Source organism: Saccopteryx leptura, chromosome 6, assembly GCF_036850995.1.
Source record: "Saccopteryx leptura isolate mSacLep1 chromosome 6, mSacLep1_pri_phased_curated, whole genome shotgun sequence".
Lineage (NCBI taxonomy): Eukaryota > Metazoa > Chordata > Mammalia > Chiroptera > Emballonuridae > Saccopteryx > Saccopteryx leptura.
In genome coordinates this window covers 37,287,834-37,311,912 of record NC_089508.1, presented here as the reverse complement: position 1 = coordinate 37,311,912, position 24,079 = coordinate 37,287,834, and the positions used below count along the sequence as shown (strand labels likewise).

The following is a 24,079-nucleotide window of genomic DNA, read 5'->3' as shown; positions in this document are numbered from 1 at the left end:
AGACAAGATAGCAATAGACAGAGGGAAAGGGGGGTGGAAGACAGAAAGAGACTTGGCTTGGGGTGGAGGGTGCATGATGTGGTGTGCAGGTGGTGTTATATTGAATTGTACACTTGAAACCTGTATGGTTTTGCAAACCAATGTCATCCCAATACATTCCACTAAAATAAGTAAGTAAACAAATAGAATTATGTTTTTTCTCTTTATACTCGCTGAATTCAGAAAAGCTCCTCTCCCAATAACCTGAAGAATGCTGTCAAATTGTACACATTGTTCTCTTAGTCATAATAACACCCGAGTCCCAACACTACCTAGAAGAATTGTTCTTTTTTCAATACACTAACCTTTCAAATCTTAGTTTTACAAACAGAACATAAGCCTTATTCAAGTAGCCCATAAAAGGGGGTTCCATCTCTCTTCTGACCCCCCAGAGTGGAGAGATTCTCACCTTCCAGACCTGACTTGTAGGCTGGCTGGTCTCGCCAGTGGGGCTAGCAACGTGCTCTCTCCCCTCTAGTCCCTTGAAAGCAGTTATGGTTTCAAATGGTTTGGTGAGAACACTTCATACACACTTATTAATAAGCATAAATGGTTTCTATACTTAAGAGACAGATAGATTTTACCTCAGAATCAAAAATCTCCCAGGAGTTTCTAAAGGGAAAGGCTGGCGACTTGGGGAGGATCAATTACTTTTTAAGGTCACATAAAAGAATTCTCTAAGGAACATGAATAAAGAGACTGGAGCATTGTGCTTTCGGTCTCAAGTATAAAGCACTAAAAACAATCCCTTAATTGTAAATTTTTAAATCATATTCTACTGGAAATATAGACCCAAGTTCAGAAAATACACAAAGAATATCCATGGTAACCATGTGTCACCAGGTTAAAAGATACCAATACAGATGATAGAAAAGATCAAATAACACATACAGTAGACCCCCTGACATATTTGAACGAATATTTGTGGGTTGTATGTATTTCTTTTTCTATTTTTAAATATTCCCAAAGATCCATGATTTGTTATAACGAGTAGTTTTGTCTTTTGCCACAAACCTAAATGAAAGAAGAGGAAGGCAGGAGCAGGCAATTAGCTGGGCAGTGAGGCTGGCCATTCACCCAACAACCACATCTCAAAAAGCAGCAGAAGTGCATTGAGATGTGCTGGCTGGGTGATCATTTTAACGCTTGCTTCCTTGTGAATGTGGTCCAAACAAGGCAGTGCAAGCTAATGCTGAAGCTAAGAAAAAGTGAAAAGGTCAAAGAAAGTGCTATGTTTTGGTATAAAAAATGAGTTGTTTGATCAATTAAAAAGTAAAATGTTGAATATGGTGATGAATCACTGCGACATGAATGACCTACCCATCATGAACAGAAAAGGAAGTTTCTTAATTGTTCAATGAGTGCTCCTGTCAGTACTAAAACCATCTCTTAGTGAAAATGGAGAGGTGGACTAATTGTAGAGTCAGAACATACAGAGGAAACACAGGACTCTTGACCCAAAAGGAGTGTGTACAAAGACCTGCACAGAGCAATAAATGGTGAGGGCAACAGTGTGCCTACTGAATTAGTCTTTACTATAAATGAAGATTGGTTTACAGATTTTTTTTTTTTTTTTTTGCATTTTGCATTTTTCTGAAGCTGGAAACAGGGAGAGACAGTCAGACAGACTCCCGCATGCGCCCGACCGGGATCCACCCGGCACGCCCACCATGGGGCGATGCTCTGCCCACCAGGGGGCGATGCTCTGCCCATCCTGGGCGTCGCCATGTTGCGACCAGAGCCACTCTAGCGCCTGAGGTAGAGGCCACAGAGCCATCCCCAGCGCCCAGGCCATCTTTGCTCCAGTGGAGCCTTGGCTGCGGGAGGGGAAGAGAGAGACAGAGAGGAAGGCGCAGCGGAGGGGTGGAGAAGCAAATGGGCGCTTCTCCTGTGTGTCCTAGCCGGAAATCGAACCCGGGTCCTCCGCACGCTAGGCTGACGCTCTACCGCTGAGCCAACCGGACAGGGCCTGGTTTACAGATTTTAAGAATAGGTTTCCTTTACCTCAGTGGTCCCCAACCCTGGAGTACCGGTCCGCAGAGAAAGAATAACTTACATTATTTCCGTTTTATTTATATTTAAGTGTGAACAATGTTTTATTTTTAAAAAATGACCAGATTCCCTCTGTTACATCCATCTAAGACTCACTTTTGACACTTGTCTCGGTCATGTGATACATTTATCTGTCCCACCCTAAAGGCCGGTCCGTGAAAATATTTGCTGACATTAAACTGGTCCGTGGCCCGAAAAAGGTTGGGGACCACTGCTTTACCTGACCCAGCATTAGTCGAATTTCCCCGAGCTAAAGAAGGGATTAGAGGAGTATAGGCTTAAACAGAATGTCAACACAGATAAAACCAGCCTATTTGAATATAATTTGTGACTTTATTTCCAAAAGTCTCATCATCACACCTTTCTATTGCTTTAGTTTTAGAGTTTAAGGTGAATTAATAGTTAATGTTCCTGTAGTAATAATATAGTATAAGCTAGAGATATTTGGTGACAGAATTTAGTTTAGTATCTTTAAAAATTAAAGTTGGTCCTGTATTTTACAGAGTCATTAAGCTTAGGAAAGATTAACTGAAATATTAAGGTAAATTTTACTGTACTTTAGGGGAAACATATCTACGATGATCGTAATTTTTAGAGTATTCAAAAAGCTCTTGCAACTGGCAACAGTGGTCTATTGTCTCAGCTTTAAAGACACCTCTTTCCCTGTCTTTTCTACCATAAGATATGGAACTTTCCTGAAAAGATTATCTTTTGTTTGTTCTGTTTTTAATTTTCTTTCCAGTCTACAATGCTATTCTGTAAACTGCTGCCAAGAATTAAGAATAAGACATGCCCTGGCTAGGTAGTTCAATGGATAAAGCATCATCCTGGTGCATCGAGGTAGTGAGTTCTATCTCTGATCAGGGCATGTATAAGAAGCAATGAGTGTACAACTAAATAGAACAACTGGATGCTTTTTTTCTCTCTCACCCCACCCCCATCCTTTCCCCTCTTTCTCTATCAATGGAAATAAAATAAAAAGAATAAGACATAAGGCCCTGGCCAGGAAGCTCAGCTCGTTAAAGCATCATCCCAACACAGCAAGGTTGCAGTTTCTACTCCGGGTCAGAGCACATATAAGAATCAACCAATGAATGCATAAATAAGTAGAAAAACAAATAGAAGTTTCACTTTCTCTCTCTAAAATCAATAAAAAAAAATTTTTTTTAAAAGAAGATAGGAGCTGCTTTGCTTAATATATAGTGTTTCCTTTATCCCTCCTACCTCAATGTCCCACTCATATTTCAGGCTGGGACCTACTCCTAATTTGGAGCTCTCTTTCCCCTTTTTGCCAACTTGTATTATGAATTTACCTTTGCCACCCAGCTTAGTGTATCCCAAGGTTCTCTTTACCATGCCACAGTCGCAGAGCTCCAGGGAAAAGCAACCTGGTCTCAACTCTCCAGGCAGAGGAGAACAGAAGTTCCATATCCACGCATGCTGCAAATGGCTTTTCCAGTCTACCTGAATCATTACCAGCCAGAAGCAGCGGTCACTGGGACTTGGACATGAGCTGCAAAGTATAGAATGGTGAAAACAACTCCAGTGCCATGCGGACTTTTCCTGGATGTGGACTTTTCCTGGATTCCTGCTCCCTGTGACAGCTCCTAACAGACTGAACTGTGGTTGGGTTGCATTTTTCAGGGATTTGGCATGGTGATGGGGCCAATTTGGACTTGGTGAACATGTTAAGGACACTACTCTTTTATGGATTCTTGCTGTATTGGCCAAGAGTTTGCTTAAAGGCTTTTAATCACTGTAAAAAAAATAGAAGACTGGATAAAGAAGATGGGGCACATATACACCATGGTATGCTATTCAGCTAGAAGAAACGATGACATCGGATCACTTACAGCAGAATGGTGGAACTTTGATAACATTATGCGGAGTGAAATGGGCGAATCAGAAAAAAACAAGAACTGCAGGAGTCCATACATTGGTGGGACATGAGGGTGGGACTAAGAGACATGGACAGGAGTGTGGTGGTTACGGGGGGTGGGGGAAGAGAAGGGGGAAGAGAGGGAGGGAGGGGGAGGGGTACAGAGAGAGCTGGATAGAGGGTGACGGAGGACGATCTCTCTTTGGGTGATGGGTATGCAACAGAACTAAATGACAGGATAACCTGGAGATGTTTTCTTTGAATATACGGGCCCTGATTTATTGATGTCACCCCATTAAAATAAAATTTTATTTATAAAAAAAAAAAAAAAAAAAAAGAAGAAGATAGGAGCCTGACCAGGCGGCGGCATAGTGGATAGCGTATCGGACTAGGATACGGACCACCCAGGTTCGAGACCCCAAGGTCGCCAGTTTGAGCACGGGCTCATCTGGTCTGAGCAAAGCTCACCAGCTTGGACTCAAGGTCACTGGCTCAAGCAAGGGGTTACTCGGTCTGCTGAAAGCCTGCGGTCAGAGCACATATGAGAAAGCAATCAATGAACTACGGTGTTGCAACAAAAAACTAATGATTATAAAGCGTCGACCTGGAAATGCTGAGGTTGCCGGTTCGAAACCCTGGGCTTGCCTGGTCAAGGCACATATGGGAGTTGATGCTTACAGCTCCTCCCCCCTTCTCTCTCTCTGTCTCTCTCCTCTCTCTCCCTCTCTGTCTCTCTCCTCTCTAAAAATGAATAAATAAATAAAAATTTTTGAAATTATAAAAAAAAAACTAATGATTGATGCTTCTCATCTCTCTCCGTTCCTGTCTATCTGTCCCTATCTATCCCTCTCTCTGACTCTTTTTTTAAAAAAAAAGGAAGATAGAAGCCTGACCAGGCAGTGGTGCAGTGGATAGAGCATTGGACTGGGGCATGGAGGACCCAGGTTCTAAACCCCAAGGAGAAGAAGGAAGAAGGATAAAGAAGAAGAAGAAGGAAGAGGAAGGGAAAAGGAAGGGAAGAGAAGGAGAAGAAGGAGGAGGAGGAGGAGGAGAGGGAAGAGAAGAAGAAGGAGGAGGAAGAAGGAAGAAGAAGAAGAAGAAGAAGAGTAATTCTTTTGGGTTTTTTTTTGTCATAATCTCGGATATACCATGAAAAGCACAAATAGTTTTGCATATTTCTTAGATTATCAATAATATGTCTGGTACCTTAAGAAAAGATCAAGCATCTAAGATAGTAAATGAAGTGTGGCGTGTTAATTAATTAACTCGATCTCGGCGTTAGTCGTAGAAACAGATATGTATAACATGCCTGGGAAGAGTTGAGAACAAAGCCCTGGAAAACCCTGTACATAACCAGAAAATGTCTATCTGTAGTAACCTGGAGTTAGCAGAGCAGGACAGGAAATGCTGCAAGTTTATGTCAAAAATTCTGAAGTGGAGAAAAAAATAAAACCCTTAGAATGTTTCTAGGTCTTATCTCCCTGCTGCACAGTTTTCGGCGCTTCAGAAAGTCAACTAGTAACCACGAGCACAGCTGCAAAGATGCAGTGGCTTCCGCCTCGGGTGAAGATGTGCAAGGTCATATTCCTGTTCTTCCATCCTTCCCCTCCCGGCTAGTTCTCGGAGGACTAGGCTCCGAGGACAGTCCGACTCAGTGGAGATGACTTCGGGGTTCATTACATAAAATTTCCTTTGTTCTATTCTTTTGAGAAATGTTGGCCTAGAGAAGACAGCCAGGAGAGAAGATGGAAAATGGCCAGTGTGAATAAGTAAATGCACCACAGATGAGCCTGGTGCCGGGAAAGGAGGCGAAGGGGTGGCCCTGATCTGTCCCGGCTCGTGAGCACAACTGGAAAACATGGCCTTCTCGGGCCGTCACACAAGCTCTCCCTCAGCTGTTGCTCTTCTTTACAACACTCTGAAATAGCTACTGCACTTTGTGTTTGCCCTTCCAGGCTAAAGAAACACATTTGTGGTTATCATGAAGACAGGCATACAAGTCCCCAGGCTACCAACCGCTGAAAATGAGATATGTACTCTGTGACCTAATCACATCTAACTAATATTAATGTGAAAATACTCTGTTCTTGTTTGAGGTTCCAGCGGGCAGGCTCACAGAAGAACTCTAAGTAAGAACTGCCGCTGGACTTGTGACACGGGAGGGGCTACACTAAAGCATTACATGGATGTTATTATTTTATTCTTTTGGCATCCTAATTATCAAGAAGCAGAAGAAACATAAAGGGCATTCTCTAGCTTCCCATTAATGTACTGTAATTTGATTTCTTAGTGAACAAAGGCCTTTAAGAAATTCCCATGCTAATCAGCTAATAAGTTAATGGATCTTTCCTTTATAACAAATGGTAGTTCCAAGTACCTGTAAGTGCGGCCACGATGCCTCAAGGGTAGGTTCATCTTCTTCTGGATCAAATTCATTGCTGTCACTAGGAGGGAGCGTTCTGAATATATTGCAGGAAACCTAAAAATAAAATAAACAAGCATCAGGGTTAGGTGGAAGCACCTCTGGGCAGCCTCCCACAAGGTCTTTCCAGCCAGCCAAAGGGAACCCAGATGACAGATGACAGGAGCGCCACTGACCTGGACCAGGGACCTCTTTCTATAGGCTTTCAGGTCGGGACCACCTCTAGGCAAAGCTGGAGAGCTGCAAGCAGCACCTTCTACCCTGGTGAACAGTACTCCTTAACCTTATATGGCCGTTCCCACCCCAAGTCCCCATGGCTGCGCACCTTCCATCAAAGCCTGCTTTGGTTATTCACGAGTCAAGCAGGGTGCTAAATAACCAACTTTCACTAAGTCACAAATAACTGATAACGGGCTTCTTGTATTTCCCTTCTCAGGCTTATTCACCATTTGCAAATTTACAGTCAAATGGTGAAATTTCAGGCATTCACAAAAAGTCCATCACAGAAGATATTTTTGAACTTTCTAACATGCTTAAAATCATAGCCAATCTGTTCTCAGTTGGTTTACAAAATAATAACAATGCCCAGGGTAAGATACAAACCTCTATAAGCCAGGCATTCCTTCACCCTAGCTGCTCAAAGAATGGCCATGAGTTTGTAACCACTGAAACTGGGTGAAAATGGTCCATTATACGATTTCTGTACATATTCCAAGACTGCTACAGTAAAATGCTTATTTGGAAGTGCTGCTGCTACTATTCTCAGGGTTTCTTTTCCGTTTCTATTCTGCTTGTCCTACTCACTCAACTATCTTTTCCTAAGTATCCTAAGTTATCTCCAAGCATATCCTCAGCTCTGAAGAACAGAATAGGGGAAGAAAACTGGGGTGGGGTGGGGGTGCTAGTATATGTGTAGAAAGCAAAAAGGAAAAGCAAGGAGATACTGCACCAGAAGCCTCTGCTGAACTTCCTATATAATGCAGAAAATAAAAAATATTATGTTTTAAAATTCTGACCTGAATGAAAGAGGGAAGAAGAAAGGCTTTAGGGGGTACATATAATCTAAATGTGCTTATTCATTCAAAGAGTATTTATTAAGTGCCCATTATGTATGTGCACCCACCGTTCCAGACACTAGGGAAATGGCAGTGAGCAAAGCGGATAATAATCTGTGGCCTCATGGAGCTTAGATTCTAATTAAAGTCAGATTATCTAATTTTCTAGCTATGGAAACTGAGCCCAGATGTGTAAGCATTGAAAAGATCTGACTTTATTTTAAGTACATAGGAAGCCACTAGTGGATCTTAAACAGTTGCATGATTTGATTTTTACTTTATAAAAAAAAAATGACTCTGGTCACTATGTATAGAACAGACAGGAAGGGGACAAGTCAGAAGCCTGTGAAAGTAGTAAGAGATGATGGTTTGAACTAGGATAGTGACAGAGAAGATGGACAAAAATAGAGCGATTTAATATATATACTGCTGACTTGGATATATGGGGTGAGGGAAAGGAAAGAATCAAGAATGACTCAAGTTTAATGCTGTTTACCCAAGATGGAGATAGTTCAGAAAGAAAAAAGGTTTTGGAGGGGAGACCAGAGATCCAGTGAAGAGTATGTTAAAGGAGCAATATCTAGGAGGCAATCAGACATATAAATCTGGGCCTCAAAGCTGAGCAGGTCAAGACTGGAGACATAAGGCCTGGTCGGCATATACACGACGGTGACAAACAAGACTAATGGGACACCTTGGAATGGAGCAGAGAGGGAAAGGATTTTTAGACATCCAACATTTAGAAATCAGACAGAAAAAGAACAGCCACAGAAGAAGTAGGAGGCAGATGAAAAGAAGTAAAGTTGGGGGTCTCAGCAGCTAAGAAAAAATGTCTTAAGAAAGAAGTTAACAGCAGCAAACGCTATTCTGAGATCAAGATGAGCACAGAGCAGGATCTATTGGATTTGGCAGCCCTATAAACTGGGTACTACTATTATCCCAGTTCACCATTGAGAAAACAAGCACAAGTGTTAAGATCTAAGGTTACAGTTAGGAACCAGCAGTTACAACTGAACCAGGCTGTCATGCTCCACCATGTATTCTAGAGAGTAGGTAGACCACCTCTTTTGCTCTACTTTAGTTTAGATGACCGAAAAAAATTATATTAGAATGTTGACTAATGACAGTATGTACAGTTCTACTATTTTATTTCTGTGCCTTCCAATGATTATTAGAAATTATATATACAAAGAAACTAGTGACTTTTCAGATAACCAACAACCTGACTTCTCTTCAGTCAGTCATACTACAATCGCAGGGCAATGTTCTTTTAATTTCTTGTTTTTGAATCTTCCTTAAACTATATATGTATTTCAAAAACTGAATAGGGTTTTCATTCTAACTGAGTCATTTATATTTACTGTACCCTATAACAAGTTTTCTTCCTCTCCTGAAATGTGAAAGTAAACCATAAAAAGAAAAAGAAAATGGCTTCCATATGGTAAAATCTGGATAAAAAGAAACTTCTCCTCCTCTGTACTCTTGGACATATAAACTCTTACAGTCCCCACCACACGGTACAGCAATTGCTTATTCACACATTTGTTTCCGTCTCCCAACTAATTAAGATATTCATGTCATATTCACATTTATTTCCTCTAGCAAAATCGAAGCATCCCATAAATAGTCACAAAATAAGTGCTTTATTGAGTTTACTGCTAAACATTCACCAGATGAGTAATAAGGAAGCAAAGATCTGTTGAGCTGGACACAATCAAGAGCTGACTCAGCTGGATAAGTAGTTCTCTGGAACATTTGCAAAGAATGTCAAAGCGTATCATCAGGTGGCATGGAAATGGCTAAGTCTTTGACCCAGTTTGTCACATAATAGGTGCTTAATAAAAATGTCATGAATGAATGATCATTGCTCACATCCTAGAGAATCTATCCTAAGAAAATAACTCAAGATGAAACTGAAAAATAAACTATTTAAAATGCTCATCTACAACATTCTTCAAAAAGTATATTGGGCCCTGGTCAGGCAGCTCAGAGTATTGCAGCGATATGCCAAGGTTGTGGGTTCAATCCCTAGTCAGGACATATACAAAAATCAACCAATGAATGCATAAGTTAGTGAAACAACAAATCAATGTTTTGCTGTTTTGCTCTTTTCCTCTCTCCCCCTTCCTCTTTCTCTAAAATCAATCAATAAAAAAAATTTTCAAGCATAAAATTGGTAATAAGCTTTATGTCCATCATCAAAGAGATACATCACCTTAGTGGAATATTGTGCAACATTAAAGATGATGGCTATATGAAAGCACAGAGAAATATTTATATAGATTTAGGTAAAAAGACAATTGAAAATGGTGTGGCTATAACTATAGAGATAAGAATGGATATGAGTAACTTAAGGGAAATTTTTAAAAAGCTGTATTAAAGCAAGAAGAATACGGATGATAGTTGCTATTTTCCTCTTGGGATACACCAATAAGTCCTAAATCTATAAAAAGCATAAGTGAAAGACATATAATATGTAAGTTATGTCTTTAATTTTAAGATGAAAATGAGCTCTTGAATTTGTTTGAACAAGATTATTACTGTCAGGAGAGAGTTAAAAATCAGAGCCTCCCATAATACCTTAAGAGTCTAGTTCAAACTTGAATCACTGAAGGACTGAATGAATGAATCAATTTAACTGCACAGTTTAGCTCCAAAATCGTGAGTTTAAAACTGGGTTATCCATGGATGGGCTTGGAGGGGTTCTCTAAATCCCCTCATTTTCCTGCAACATTTCGTATGTGTGAGTCCAATTTGGGAAAAGCTCCAGCTGCTTTCATTAGATTTTCAAGACCTCCTAGCTCTACAAATGGTTAAAAACCACTGTTCAAAATGATAAATTTGCTTCCATTTAAATCTGTTATCACTAGCAGCCATTTCTGATTTATAGCCAGGGCTAGAGACTTAAATAGATAGTATCATTAAATAGGTAATGGCAGTTGTATGCTTATGAAAATACATTATGACCACAGGAGCCACCCACATCACTCCCTACCATGAAGCAGTTTTGTAAAGAGTCTAAGACACGAAGTTAAAATGCATCCAGGTATTTCTAAAATCACAAACTGTTTCTCTAATATGTTTAAATATATGAGGCTCTAACCATAAACCTTCTCTTTTATTCATTCAGGAGCAGACTATCAAAAATGAACAAAAGAAAAAATTTAACTCTATTAGAAGGATTTATTTTCAACTATTTATTTTAATCTACACTGGTGTCAATGCAAAGGAAAAAGTTTAAGAAATAAGAGTCTTTGAGGTAGTCTAGTTCATTTGCATACTAAAGACATTATAATAAACACTGAATGCTGGAATCAAACTGAAGGCTTGGAGGCACAGGACTGACCTCCAAAAAGTGACTGTAGGGACAGAAAGCAAGGCTAAGGGAATGGCAGGAACAGGTATTAAATTCAGATAGAAAACCCAGGATCAGGGGTTCCACTATGCAGCATCCAGAATCAGATCACGTCAGAGACTACTTCATCCAGCACCTTCATCACACAGATAAGCAAAGTGAGGTTCAAAGGGCTGATGGCTTGTTCAGTCACACAGAACTACACAGGCTTGTTCTCTGGCACACCCCCAACCCAACCCGTGAAGACCATGTACAGACCAGACTTCCTTCTATCTCTGTTTTTTCCTCTAATTTAACATTCCCCTACCCATTTCTTTTTATGATTTTTTTTTTTTTGTATTTTTCTGAAGCTGGAAACAGGGGGGGGGGGGGGTCAGACAGACTCCCGCATGCGCCCAACCGGGATCCACCCGGCATGCCCACCAAGGGGCGATGCTCTGCCCCTCAGGGGCATCGCTCTGTTGCGACCAGAGCCACTCTAGCACCTGGGGCAGAGGCCAAGGAGCCATCCCCAGCGCCCGGGCCATCTTTGCTCCAATGGAGCCTCGCTGCGGGAGGGGAAGAGAGAGACAGAGAGGAAGGAGAGGGGGAGGGGTGGAGAAGCAGATGGGCGCTTCTCCTGTGTGCCCTGGCCGGGAATCGAACCCGGGACTTCTACACGCCAGGCCGACGCTCTACCACTGAGCCAACCAGCCAGGGCCATCTTTGTATGATTTTTATTACTCTTTAGTTTCTCACCTCTCCTTTGCTATTATCTTTAGGTTCTTGGCCTGCTAGTGGCCCTTAATGGCACCCATGGACATTGTTTACCTTCCTGAGAGCATTCGGGTATAAGCTGATCACCTTGCTCAGCATTAACAGGGAAATACAACAGTCTCTTCATTCCTGCTGTCTGGTTCAGAGCCTCATTAACAAACATCTTAATTATAATAGTTTCCTCTCTGGAGTTCCTATTCCTCGAATCCCTTCTTCTTATTTTCCCCATAGATCTTGAGCCCCTTGCATACTCCTTAATAATTTCTGAATGCCTAGCACCTAATACACAATAAATGGAAATAATTGGGATTGCCAGATAAATCTGAATTTCACATAAACAAATAATTTTTAGCTCAAGTATGTCCCAAAATTCAAACATAACTAGATGCCCTCTGTTTTTATTTGCTAAATCTGACAACCCTAAAAGAACACTGATACTAATGAAGAACATCTCCTGGTGAGAACTCAGCAGCACTCCCTGCAGCACAAAGGGAGGGAGAGGGACCTCACAGCTGTTTGCCTCCACAACAAGGCAAGGGCTGCTCTCTTACTTTCCAGTTCTTACAGTTTCCTGCTAATTACTGTTAACTATGGTGCCGAGAAATAAGTGTGGAAGTAAGTCTTGGCCAAATGTGAAAGAAGGGACTAAAACGTTTCCCAGTGCATGAACCAACATGCAAAAAAGAAAGATGTGTTTTGGTTTATTTTCATCAGGTTTGAGTAAACAAAAAACTTTTACTTTTGATTTGAATATCCAAATACAACTCTTCTTATTTTTAAATAGTCAATCGAATTACTACAGAAACCAACAATTCGCTGTCCTTAATCCCTTAATCTCCATAGAACTACATACTAATTTTACACCAAGATGTTGATGCCATTTTGTTGTTGTTGTTAAGAAAAATGACTGACAAATTAAAAAAGAACTGAATGTGGCTAGAACCTAGTAGCTACTCATAAATATCTACCAAGATTAACACTGAACAAAACAGAGTAATGACAACACAGTGAGTTGTAAAAAAGAAACAAACTATTAAATGAATAGTTCCAATATCTGTTAGTTATATATTTGCTAGTACTATTATTATTTAAGGCTTAGGTAAACCAGGCATGTATTGTGATTGGGAGACCGCTATAGAACAAGGCAATTTAAATGAACTTCTCTGTGCTTTGCAATCATATTTTCTACATGATTAAGTGTCATCTTTCTGGGATAAAAACAGATGAACTAGTTGACCTTTTATGTGAAATTAATGTCATTACAATTATGTAACACTGTAAGAAAACTGCCAATACAAATACAAGGGCATCAAAAATATAAAATCAATTTTCTTAAGATTACATCTAAAAGAAAATTTTTCTAACCAAAAAAGGATTAAATGAATGATGTTAGAGAACATTCAAGAAAATTGAAAAGCGTCTTTATTCCTTTTGCACTATTTGTATTAAGACCTCATGCAAGTAACAATTTCACTAATATCCTCCTGTGGCAATGTTGAAGCTAGGTCATTAAGCATTATTCTCATGGTATTCAGTGTTAGCCCAACAAACGTGTCTGAATAGAAATAGTAAAACTAAATCCGGAAAAGAAAATCTCAGAAAAGTTAATTAACATTTACTGTGGATACAATTTTTTAAAACTATTAAATGCAAAACAAAAAATGTGAACATAAGTAAAACTTACTTTAAAGCTATAAATCAGACATTTGAAGAGAGACTATTTTCAAACATACTAGAATTTGTATTAAATATTCAAACTCCAACAAGAACTAAAATCCTGCCTGACCTGTGGTGGTGCAGTGGATAAAGCGTTGACCTGGAAATGCTGAGGTCGCCGGTTCGAAACCCTGGGCTTGCCTGGTCAAGGCACATACGGGAGTTGATGCTTCCAGCTCCTCCCCACCTTCTCTTTCTCTCTCTCTCTCTCCTCTCTCTCTCCCTCTCTGTCTCTTTCTCTCCCTTTCTCTCTCCTCTCTAAAATGAATTAAAAAAATTAAAAAGTTAAAAAAAAAAGAACTAAAATCCTAACAAAATTCGTCTAGATACTTTGCTATGTTATGTTTTATAACAAAGTCATAAATAATAAACTACGTACATATAATATCAAGCTACTTTTGGTAACAGCAAATTTAAGAATTCTTAACAGTCTCAATGATAAAAAAGAACTTTCTAAACCTGACTCTCAGCCCCATTTAAAGTAATTATAGATTATTGATAAATAAAAATAAGGAAAAAGTCCCAAAGCCCCTGTAATTATGCTCAAGAGACTTAGAATCAGAGCAAATATCTTTTAAGCTAATGCTCTGAATAGGGAACAAATGGCAAAATTTTTAAACTTTCAATTAGGACTTAATGTAATTTACTCAAAATTTGTTTAATCAGTAATTTGTTTCTAAAGCCAAAATATGTCTTTTAATTACCACAATAAATCTACTGAAGTTTCCACTTCACACGAGGCATATAGTCTCTTTTTATTCCTCACCATCTATGTGAATAAACATGCCTGTTTAAAAGTTAACTGAACTTCTATAGAGATGTTGACCTGAAACCTATGTACTCTTATTGATCAATGTCACCCCATTAAATTTAATTTCTAAATAAAAAAATGTTATCTGAACTTGTGAAACCATTAAGATCCCTTATTCTAACATAAAGGCCTTACTGTAAAGAGCAGAAATGTAGAGATCAATATAACTTCCTAATTATGAGCCATCCACTACTAACTTTATTCTCTAAGATGATAAATATATAACTGTCACTGCTATGTAATATTAACAACACAATTCAAATTTTCAGACAAGACTTTCTAGAAGTTATTACTCAAACATATTCACTTGAGTTGAATATGATTCCTTGAGACAAACAATCTTCACAATGCCCTTGTTTGCCACAAGTGCAGGTATCAGCAACACTACACTGTAATGCACATGTGTGTTCAAGCACTCCAGCAGGGCTGTCCCCTTTTATAATAAAACCACCTTTGAGAGAAAATATTCACCAAACCAGAACCAAAGACTGAGTGCATTGTTTACACGTGACTAAGAAACACGCATTTGTGACAGTTGTGAGATTTGCTTTACAACATCTGGAAATCTAGAAGAGGATTTAAAATATTTCTGAAGTTGATGACTACGTTATTGTTACACATTCATTGTTATACTTTAAATTTGTATTAGCAGGGCTTTCTAGAACATAGCATCTATACTATTAAAGCTGATTTCTGAAGTGAGACAGAAGAAACATCTTAAAAAATGGGAAGAGATGCTTAACAATCAGTGGAAGAAAGGGAATAACAAGGCAACAAAAAGGAAGTTTGAAATTGATATTGCCCAGTTTGAATTTTTAAGTATGCAGCAAAATGCAAACAAGACTAAAGTGACAGAAACCCGAGCATGCGCTATCTATGTTCCTAACTCACAAGGATGTCATCATTTTTACTTATATTTCCTTTATCAAGTATTTCTTTCAAAATCTACTAGGTATAAACAGTACTCACATTTGTATACACTTTAAAAAATCTGTTTGCATTATTGGCTGCTGCTGCTGGGAGCAGTATTTAGCTAATAATTTGATCAATTGGTGTAACTTGATTTAACTTATAATGATTGTTTTGAAATAATCTGATCTCTTCAGCATTCAGCATTTAGAAGGATCAGAGCATTGACAACTGAATGGAAGAAAGGACTCTATTCATGAGAGATCAAGAGCAGTCAACAGATTTTGAACACAGATCAAAAATCAAATCTAAATATACGATATAGTTTTGAGAAATACATCAACATTTAGTTATAAAGAAGCAAGAGAAAAAAAGCGTATGAAGATAAGGACTCGTTCCATTCTCTCTGACTTATGGCAAGCCCATCAGGTGACAGAGATGCCACAAAGGCAGGAAAGAAATGGGGTAGGGGGAGCAAGGGAAAGAGGAAAACATTTTAATTGAGCCCCTTCCATGCACGTTTATATCAAGTTCAAAACATGCAAAACCAATTGATTGTACTGATAACAACTGATAGCAAGGACAGTGTCAGGAGAGAGGAATCGACCCAGAAAATCTGTGCTCTTACAATGCCACATCCAGTCACATTTAAAACGGGAACTGTGTGTGAAAGGGTGGCACTGAGAAGGTTTGCCTGTGCTGAGACCAGGTGGGCTATTATTCCTCACCACCCTCTTACCATCGCCCTTTCACCTTCTAAAACTGTCCTTTAATTGGTGCCTTTAGGTCTTTTCCCCTCCAGAGAAGAATCGTCCATTTCCAGACTACAGGCAAGGGATCTGGGAGCTGAAGGGAAGAGAGGGTGTTCTTTATCCGACTGCTTTCAATGTACCCACTACTTTCAGAAAGGTGTCCGCTGCTCTCAGCTGCGCCTAATGTCCTTGAGTCCAGACTCCCTCCAGTTTAGCCTCTCCAGAGAGTAAACTTTCAGTTTTTTGTTGGGATTTGGGAGGAGCAGTCACCTGGCAGCTGGTTGGGGGGAGCAGGGTATGATCAGGAGTTCCAGCTACTTCTTATACAAACTTCCAGCAAGTCTCCTATTTTTGCCCCCAAGAACCCTTATTTGTAAAGGCATCTGTCTGACCTTCTTGCAGTTAATGGGGTGTGAGTTGGCCACTTCCGGACTTTCCTTGCTGATGCTTAGGGTTCAGCTTTCTCTGATAGGCCAAGATAGAGACCACCAGCTTACTGGCTTTCTAGTTTCCAAAATGGAAACTAGACACTGAGATCTCTGCATTTTGCTTTGGTCTTGTGAGTTTTATTTCTTTTCAGTAATTTTTGTGTGATTTTCAGAGGTAAAGGTAGTAAACCTATACATATTTACTCAAAAGTTAGTTATTTCCTATTACATTATTTCTTCTATACAGTAAATTCTCTTAATTCAAATAATTTCATTATCTTATGTAAATATATCAATTCTGTTTTAGTGGGAAAGACTCCAGTAGAACCAGAAGAAAAGCAAATAGCAGGTGCTCTAACCTTAGCCTAGGCAAGATAAGAGACCCCACATTGGTGTTCTTTCTCAGAATTAGCACAACCACATTAGGTCTTAGTGTGAAACAAAACAGAAAATAAAGCACATTCTCAGAGGCAGATTAAGGTCAGGTGAGGGCTCAGGCGCAGAAGAAAATATTGGGCCCCTTACATTGGAAAAAAGTGTCAAGTTGGGGTTTCATGGGCCCTTCTTCACAAGTCAGGGCCCAGGGCGCGCTCTCAGTGCACCCGCTGTTAAATCTGCCTCTGCACATTCTGGATCTTGGGATACTGTATACAGAAGTCAAACGAATGTCTCAAAGTCATCACTTTACCCAATGAACATGTAAACAAATCTCAAAATAACAAATCAGCCCTAGAACTCAAGGAAGAGCGAGGCTGAATCCTTAGCATGATGCTCTCCTCTCAATTCTGTCACCTTTTCTACTATGACTTCTGTTTCCAGGCCACATAAATGTCTTAGTTTGATTATTTCTAGTTACATACAGAGCAGTTCTGACATCTCACTAGATCTCGGATTCACTCTAGTCAAAACCAATCTCATCCTCTTTGACCTCCATGCCCCCCTAAGAGAGAATTCTATTCTCACCTTCCCAAGTCTGTCTAACCTTCTGGGGTTTTCTTTGACTCTTCCTATCCTACATCTGTTTTATGTTATGCACTTCATCACCAAGACTTATTATTTACTCCTTCACAATGTCTCTTTGGTGCAAATGGTGGTGTTAATTTTAATATTGGAAATTTGGAAACAGTTTAAATGTCCCAAAATGGGCAAACAGTTAAATAAATAATGGTATAGTCACATAGTGGCATATTAGGCAGCCACAAGAATGATGTTCTAAAAAGATATTTGACAACATGCCTGAACCGTGGTGGGGCAATGGATAGAGTGTCGACCCAGGATGAGTTCCCAGGTTCGAAACCCTGAGGTCACTGACTTGAACATGATATCATCAACATGATCTCAAAGTTGCCGGTCTTTTCAAGGGATCACTAGCTTGGCCAGAACCCCCACCCACCCACCCCCATCCCCGATAAAGATAAGAAGCAGTCAATAAACAACTAAAGTAATGCAACTACAAGTTGATGCTTCTCATCTCGTTCCCTTCCTATCTGTGGTGTGTGTGTCTCTCTCTCTCTAAAATCAGAAATAAAAAAAGTGATATTTAACAACATGAAATCATGCTTATATCATAATACTAAGAAAATAATTTTGAAAGAATCCAAAATTATACTGTATGTATTTATATATAAATTATACTACATATATATATGTGTACCTGGTCCCTACCGTCCACTAGTGGGCATTCCAGCTTTCACAGTGGGTGGTAGCGGAGCAACCAAAGTATAAATAAAAAGATAGATTTAACTACAGTAAGTTGTTTTATAAAGATTTATTCTGCCAAATAGCGAAAATCTGACATAAAGTACTTGATAAGTAATTATTATTATATGCTTTAACTTGCTGTACATCTGCTTTATAAATTTTATAAAGTAAAGTTACTTCCCTACTTTATAAATCACCATTGCTGTGGAACTGGTGGGCGGTTAGAAAATTTTACTACTAACAGAGATACAAAAGTGAGTGGTAGGTATAAAAAGGTTGACTACCCCTGGTATATACTACATATGCTACATATAGTATATATACTAGCTACAGTATATAGTATCGATATAAATTACTATATATAGTAAGATTAGAAAATATTTTTAACCCAAAACAAACAAAATAGGAAAGGGTTGCAAGGGAATTTTCTTGGGTGATACAATGTTCTAGATCTAGGGTTTGGTTTTATGAGTATATAGAATTATTAAATTCATAGAACATTCACTGCCTAAGGTTTGTTCTTAAAATTATGTTGCATGTTAAGTATATCTAATTTATTTTAATTTAAGGGGGAAATCTCACAAAAAACAAAACAGGAGAAAACTGGTCAATATGTGAACAATGATTGAATTTAAATAATAAAACTACAGCCCTGGCCGGTTGGCTCAGCGGTAGAGCGTCAGCCTAGCGTGCAGAGGACCCGGGTTCGATTCCCGGCCAGGGCACATAGGAGAAGCGTCCATTTGCTTCTCCACCCCTCCGCCGTGCCTTCCTCTCTGTCTCTCTCTTCCCCTCCCACAGCCAAGGCTCCATTGGAGCAAAGATGGCCCGGGCGCTGGGGATGGCTCTGTGGCCTCTGCCCCAGGCGCTAGAGTGGCTCTGGTCACAACATGGCGACGCCCAGGATGGGCAGAGCATCGCCCCCTGGTGGGCAGAGCGTCGCCCCATGGTGGGCGTGCCGGGTGGATCCCAGTCGGGCGCATGCGGGAGTCTGTCTGACTGTCTCTCCCTGTTTCCAGCTTCAGAAAAATGCAAAAAAAAAAAAATAAATAATAATAATAATAATAATAATAATAATAAAACTACACATAGTAATCGACTTACGACCTATACAACTTACGACCATTCGACTTTACGACCACAGTCGCTAGCCACGACTGCTCCGCATCTGGCAGTGCAAGCGTTGCCCAGCTGGGCATACGGCAGTGCAGACCAGCTTCCGGCAGCACTACCATCTCCGTGTGCACCATTTCAACTGTTATCTCAGACTCGGTACAGCAATTTGTGTTTTGTGTCTTGGATATTTTTCATCAAACCCTTCCCAAGATGTCTACCAAGAGAAAATTGTCTTTGCAAATATTAAACCAGTTGTACTAGTAATGGAGTGTTTTTACTTAAACCTGACAAATGTAAAAATAAGAAACAAAATGGTGTAGAGATGATACAAATGGCATAAAATGAACAAATAAAATTATGATATATAATAATAATGAAAGAAAATTATGATCAAATATTACTTAAAGATTTTTATAACATCATTTCACAGTACTGTACATATAGCCTACTCAACTTACAACCAAATTGTGTTACGACGGTCTGTTGGAACCAATTGAGCACTAGCTGTATAGGTATTGGCCCTGGCTGGTTAGCTCAGCTGGTTAGAGCACTGTCCCAACACACAAAGGTTATGGGTTTGATCCCCCGTCAGGGCACAAATTGATGTTTCTGTCTCCCTTCTTCTCTCTCTAAAATCAATAAATAACAAATTAAAAATAAATAAAACTACAGGTATTTTTCCCTTTGTTTTCCTTTTTTATTCTTTTCTTTAATAAACACTTAAATATTCTCCATTTCCTCTTCCTTTGCCACCACCTGACAAGATCAGGACAACAGCCCTCTGCCGTCAGCCACCCTGGGTTAAATGTGCCAACCTATATCCCCTTTAAGGAGCTGGCAGGAGGGTACAAATTTTCTTTGTGGGGGCTAAAGAAAGAAAAAGAAGAATATCATTTGAATTTCACCTCTTGTTCAAAAACCTTAGCAACTTCCTGTTTGCTGTCTACAAGACTGTCTAACTTCTACTTAGCTTGCTAAGACCTCTGGAATCTGGACCCATCCCTGCCCCCCTACCTATTACCCACAAACTCCAACCACGAACCCTCCACTCCATTAGGCTCCTATTTCCAGATTAAACTTGGCTGAAAATAGTAGGCAATTTTTTACCTGCTGAAATGGTGACAGTAATGTTAAATTAATTCTCCCCAGAGTCTGTTATCCTCACACAAAACCATCACAGGGAAGTATTTCCCACACAGAAACAACTATAGTGTACTGTCTCCAAAATTGGAAATGTAGCAGTGAATCCAAAAGTGAAGACTGTTGATATTAAATCTTGAAATCCAAGAATAGAGGTGTAAACACTGCCATCGTCATGGTGCTTACTGGGTACAAATCCAGAGCAGGCCCTCGCCCTGCTGGCGTCCTCAGTCAAGCACAGCCCCACGCACAGGCAGGCTAGCCTGTGGCACTAGGTTTTTACTTCGTTTCACTGTGCAGGGACTGCAGGTCCTAAAACCCAGAAAGGTACAAAAACTGGTCAAGTAAGAGATTTCTGTAAGAACCAAGGGGTACAAGTTGATAAAACAGTGACAGTACAGGGCTTTTTTGAGAACAGATATATTCTAATATCTGCTTTAACTACTTCATGGCTCAAGGTCAGCTAATGCTGAAAGAAAACTCTTGAATTCTGAATTAAAACACTTGAGGCTCCTGGTACACATTTGTGGCTATTCAATACATGTTCTTACTTGTAATCACTAAAAATAAACAGGAAATGCTGCAAAAATTATCCCTGTCCCTTGTTCTGTGTGTGTTTGTCTGTTTCTGTGACCCCCCCATTAGTAAAACAAAGTCTTGAGCTAGCAGCTGGGTGATGAAAACAAACATGCCCGAAGGGAACTACATCTTACCCCGGAGTATCAGTGCTCCTCACCGGCTAGTGCTGCTTGGCTAGTGCTGCTTGCTCACGGTTGAGTAATACAGGCCCCTCTAGGAGAGGGCAGGACAGACAGCCCTCCTTCCTGGGCCTCACTGAGTCATGCCAGCCTCGCCTCATCTTAGGGGGCAAAGCAGGAGTGTGGATTAAGTTCTGCAGAAAGAAACCAACCCTGTTTGCTTCCATTTTAAATGTGCACTCAAAGATCACTGCCTTCCTATTAGTATTTTATGCCTCAACTAACTACTCCTACCTACTTCTCAGAATAGGGCATAACAGACTCCTCATATAGTACCTAAGGCCAGTACAAATATAAAACTTAATTTTCCAGGCCTTCTCTATTGTCTAAACTTAACAAATTTTCTAACTTTCCTAAGAGAAAAAGCCAACAGTGCCACAAAAGGAAGAGGCCTACAGTATTCCAAAGTGTTCTACCTTTTCTCACACTTAACTTCCTCAGGAAGGGAAACTTCACAGCACTTCAGAGCAGCCCATTTAGTGCCTAACCCTATCAGTCTAGCCCCTCCTCCGTTTGTCCCCTACAGTTCTGAAAGGTCAGGAAACATCATATTCTCCAATATAGCTTGCTTATTTGTTTTATTTAAAAATAAACTCATTCTCCAACTTACCAAGAAGTTAGAACCAGTCCTGTCTTTACTCAGAAGCACCCTCTCCTCTCCGTGCCTCCCTGATCCTGGCAGCGTTGGCCTAGCCCAGACCGCACGCTGCCTCAGGCTGCGGTCTCTCCAGTCCGCTTCTCCGCTGCTCAGCCCACCCCCGCCTCTCTATCCATCGTTGTAAAGGCATTCTTACTCTAAAAGTCCTTTATTTTATCCTCACTTTCCAGAGGCACCTTCCTCCACAGAAGTCACTGGATAGCACATGTCTTGTTTTCATCTACAGATCAAATTTGGCTTTTCACATTGGTCAGTAGCCAACTACCTCCAGAAAATGACTTGTCCATTGTTTTCTTGCCAAATTCTTGCCTCAAGCATTACTGTCTCTGAGAATTACACATTGAGGACACGTGTTCTTCTCTTTTTTACACTGGTGTAACCAGCTTTCTCTTCTGAGAGAATCAACCAATAAATAAATCCCTCTCTCTCATTTCCGTCTTCAGTACAGAGACGGCTGAACCATATGAACTAGCACCAAGTGCTAGAATTATCCATGACCCACTTGCAAATACCTTAGGCAATATTTCCCAGTTGTTTTTACCCATTTTCTTGATAGATTTTTTCACCCAGATATTGCTTATAACTATAACCGTATTTTCAGTTTCAAGGTTAAACTAAAAGGTAGGAGCAAAAGGAAACCAGAACTTGAATGCAGTACTGAAACTTATTCTGCAAAATTCTGTTGCCAGGATGGAACAGAGACGGGACATAGAAGTATTCTCTTTCCAGTGAAATAACAGTATTGGGTACATCTGTGCTAGACAAGTCATAGCTGCCAAACAACTTTAAGTATCTTGAAAACTCTGAACAATCTGTAAAGCCGTAAGCCAGAAGGACGACAGCTTATAAATGAAGCAAATAGCGATCATGAGTCGTCAGTTGCTCCCTAAGTAAAAACAGCTCCTTATCATATTTAAATAAAAACTAAACATATTAAAATCCCTGTCAGATTCCTTGAGAGAATGTTTACAAGGGAGAAATGGTAAATTACTAATATAGTATGGACATGAATATGCAAGTACAGTAGGAAAAATTTTATTTAGGTTCACTAAGGGTAGCAGATATACACATGTAACATAATTACACAGACACATGCACATTTATAGGGTCCTCCAGAAAAAATAATAGATGTAAAAATAAAATTACCCAGACAGAAGTGAAGATTAAAACAAACAGTCATAGAAAAAATATGGAAGGTCACCTTGAAGAGACAAAAAGCTTTCAGGCTAGTAAAATTGACTAATCTACCTAAAGAAAAAGGTAAGCCCTGGCCGGCTGGCACAGTGCTAGAGTGTTGGCCAGGCATGTAGATGTCCCAGATTCAATTCCTAGTCAGGGCACAAGGAGAAGTACCCATTTGCTTCTCTGCCCCTCCCCCCCCACTTCTCTCTCTCTCTCTCTCTCTCTCTCTCTCTTCCCCTCCTGCAGCCGTGGCTTGATCGGAGCAAGTTGGCCCTCAGCACAGAGGATGGCTCCATGGCCTCTGCCTCAGGCCCTAAGAAGAGTTCGGTTGCTGAGCAACAAAGCAATGCCCCAGATGGACAAGGTATTGCCCCCTAGTAGGCTTGCCAGGTGGATCCTGGTCAGGGCGCATGCAGGAGTCTGTCTCTCTGCCACCCATCCTCTCACTGAATTTAAAAAAAAAAAAAAAAAAAAAGGTAAGACTATCAGAAGCAGTAGAGGTGGTATCATGAATAATAATAATAATAATAATGACATCACAACAACCTTACAAAGTGACAGTGGGGTAACAAGCTTACAAGGGTTAAGACCATCTAAGATCACAGTTAAGTAAGTAGCAGCACTGGGCCCAGGTCTGTCTGTCTATACTACTGACTGAGGAAGGACAACAAAAAGAAAAAATGGACTGTACACACATACTTCTAAGACTGGGGTCCATCATGGAGGGGGAGGCATGTTCAAATCTTCTGACTCCCTTGCTACAAATTCAGGCTAACCAAGCAACTTAAGGCTGCCTTTGGCTGCTGGGGGAACATTAAATCTGAAGAGTCAGACAAAGCAACCCCTGCACCTGTGGTAAAATCAAGCTTAAACCATTTTGAAGTCCGATATCTTTGAGATTTAATCAAAAGCTTTGTTGTTCTACCACAAAAATATACAAAACACACAAAATTTTGCAGTGAACATTAGAGGGTCCACTGACCAATGAAACCAATCTATGGACACCCTAAGATGCTAAATTAATATTGTTAAATGAGCACTAACTAAAGAAGCACAATGTGGTAGCTGAAAATGGTAATTAAGGAAAGGATGTCATGCCTGCCAGTTTCTCTACCCTCTGGTAAATCACAAATGGTAACAATCTGCTCCTAACCTGGAGCAGTGAATTCTTCCTGATCTACTCTTAAAATGTCCTTTGGTAATCTTCATTATCATAACCTTCAATTCTTTTCTAAGTACCAAGAAATTCTTTACTTTCTCATTTAATTCTCAGATCCTAGCTTTTGTAAACTTACCCTACCCTCAAAGCTTACAGAAACTTCAGTTCCTAAATGCCTTTCCCAAATAGAT

At 40.0% G+C, this 24,079-nt stretch overlaps 1 protein-coding gene across 5 annotated transcripts in view; it reads right to left on the bottom strand.

The window, feature by feature from the left end:
* The window catches only part of PPP2R5E (protein phosphatase 2 regulatory subunit B'epsilon), a 166,813-nt gene that overhangs the window by 48,304 nt on the left and 94,430 nt on the right, over nucleotides 1-24,079 (bottom strand). For all 5 annotated transcript variants that reach the window (XM_066342796.1, XM_066342795.1, XM_066342794.1 and 2 more), the window contains one exon: nucleotides 6,348-6,449. In XM_066342796.1, coding sequence (XP_066198893.1) covers nucleotides 6,348-6,449 — 102 coding nt within the window. The remainder of the gene's footprint in view (nucleotides 1-6,347; nucleotides 6,450-24,079) is intronic.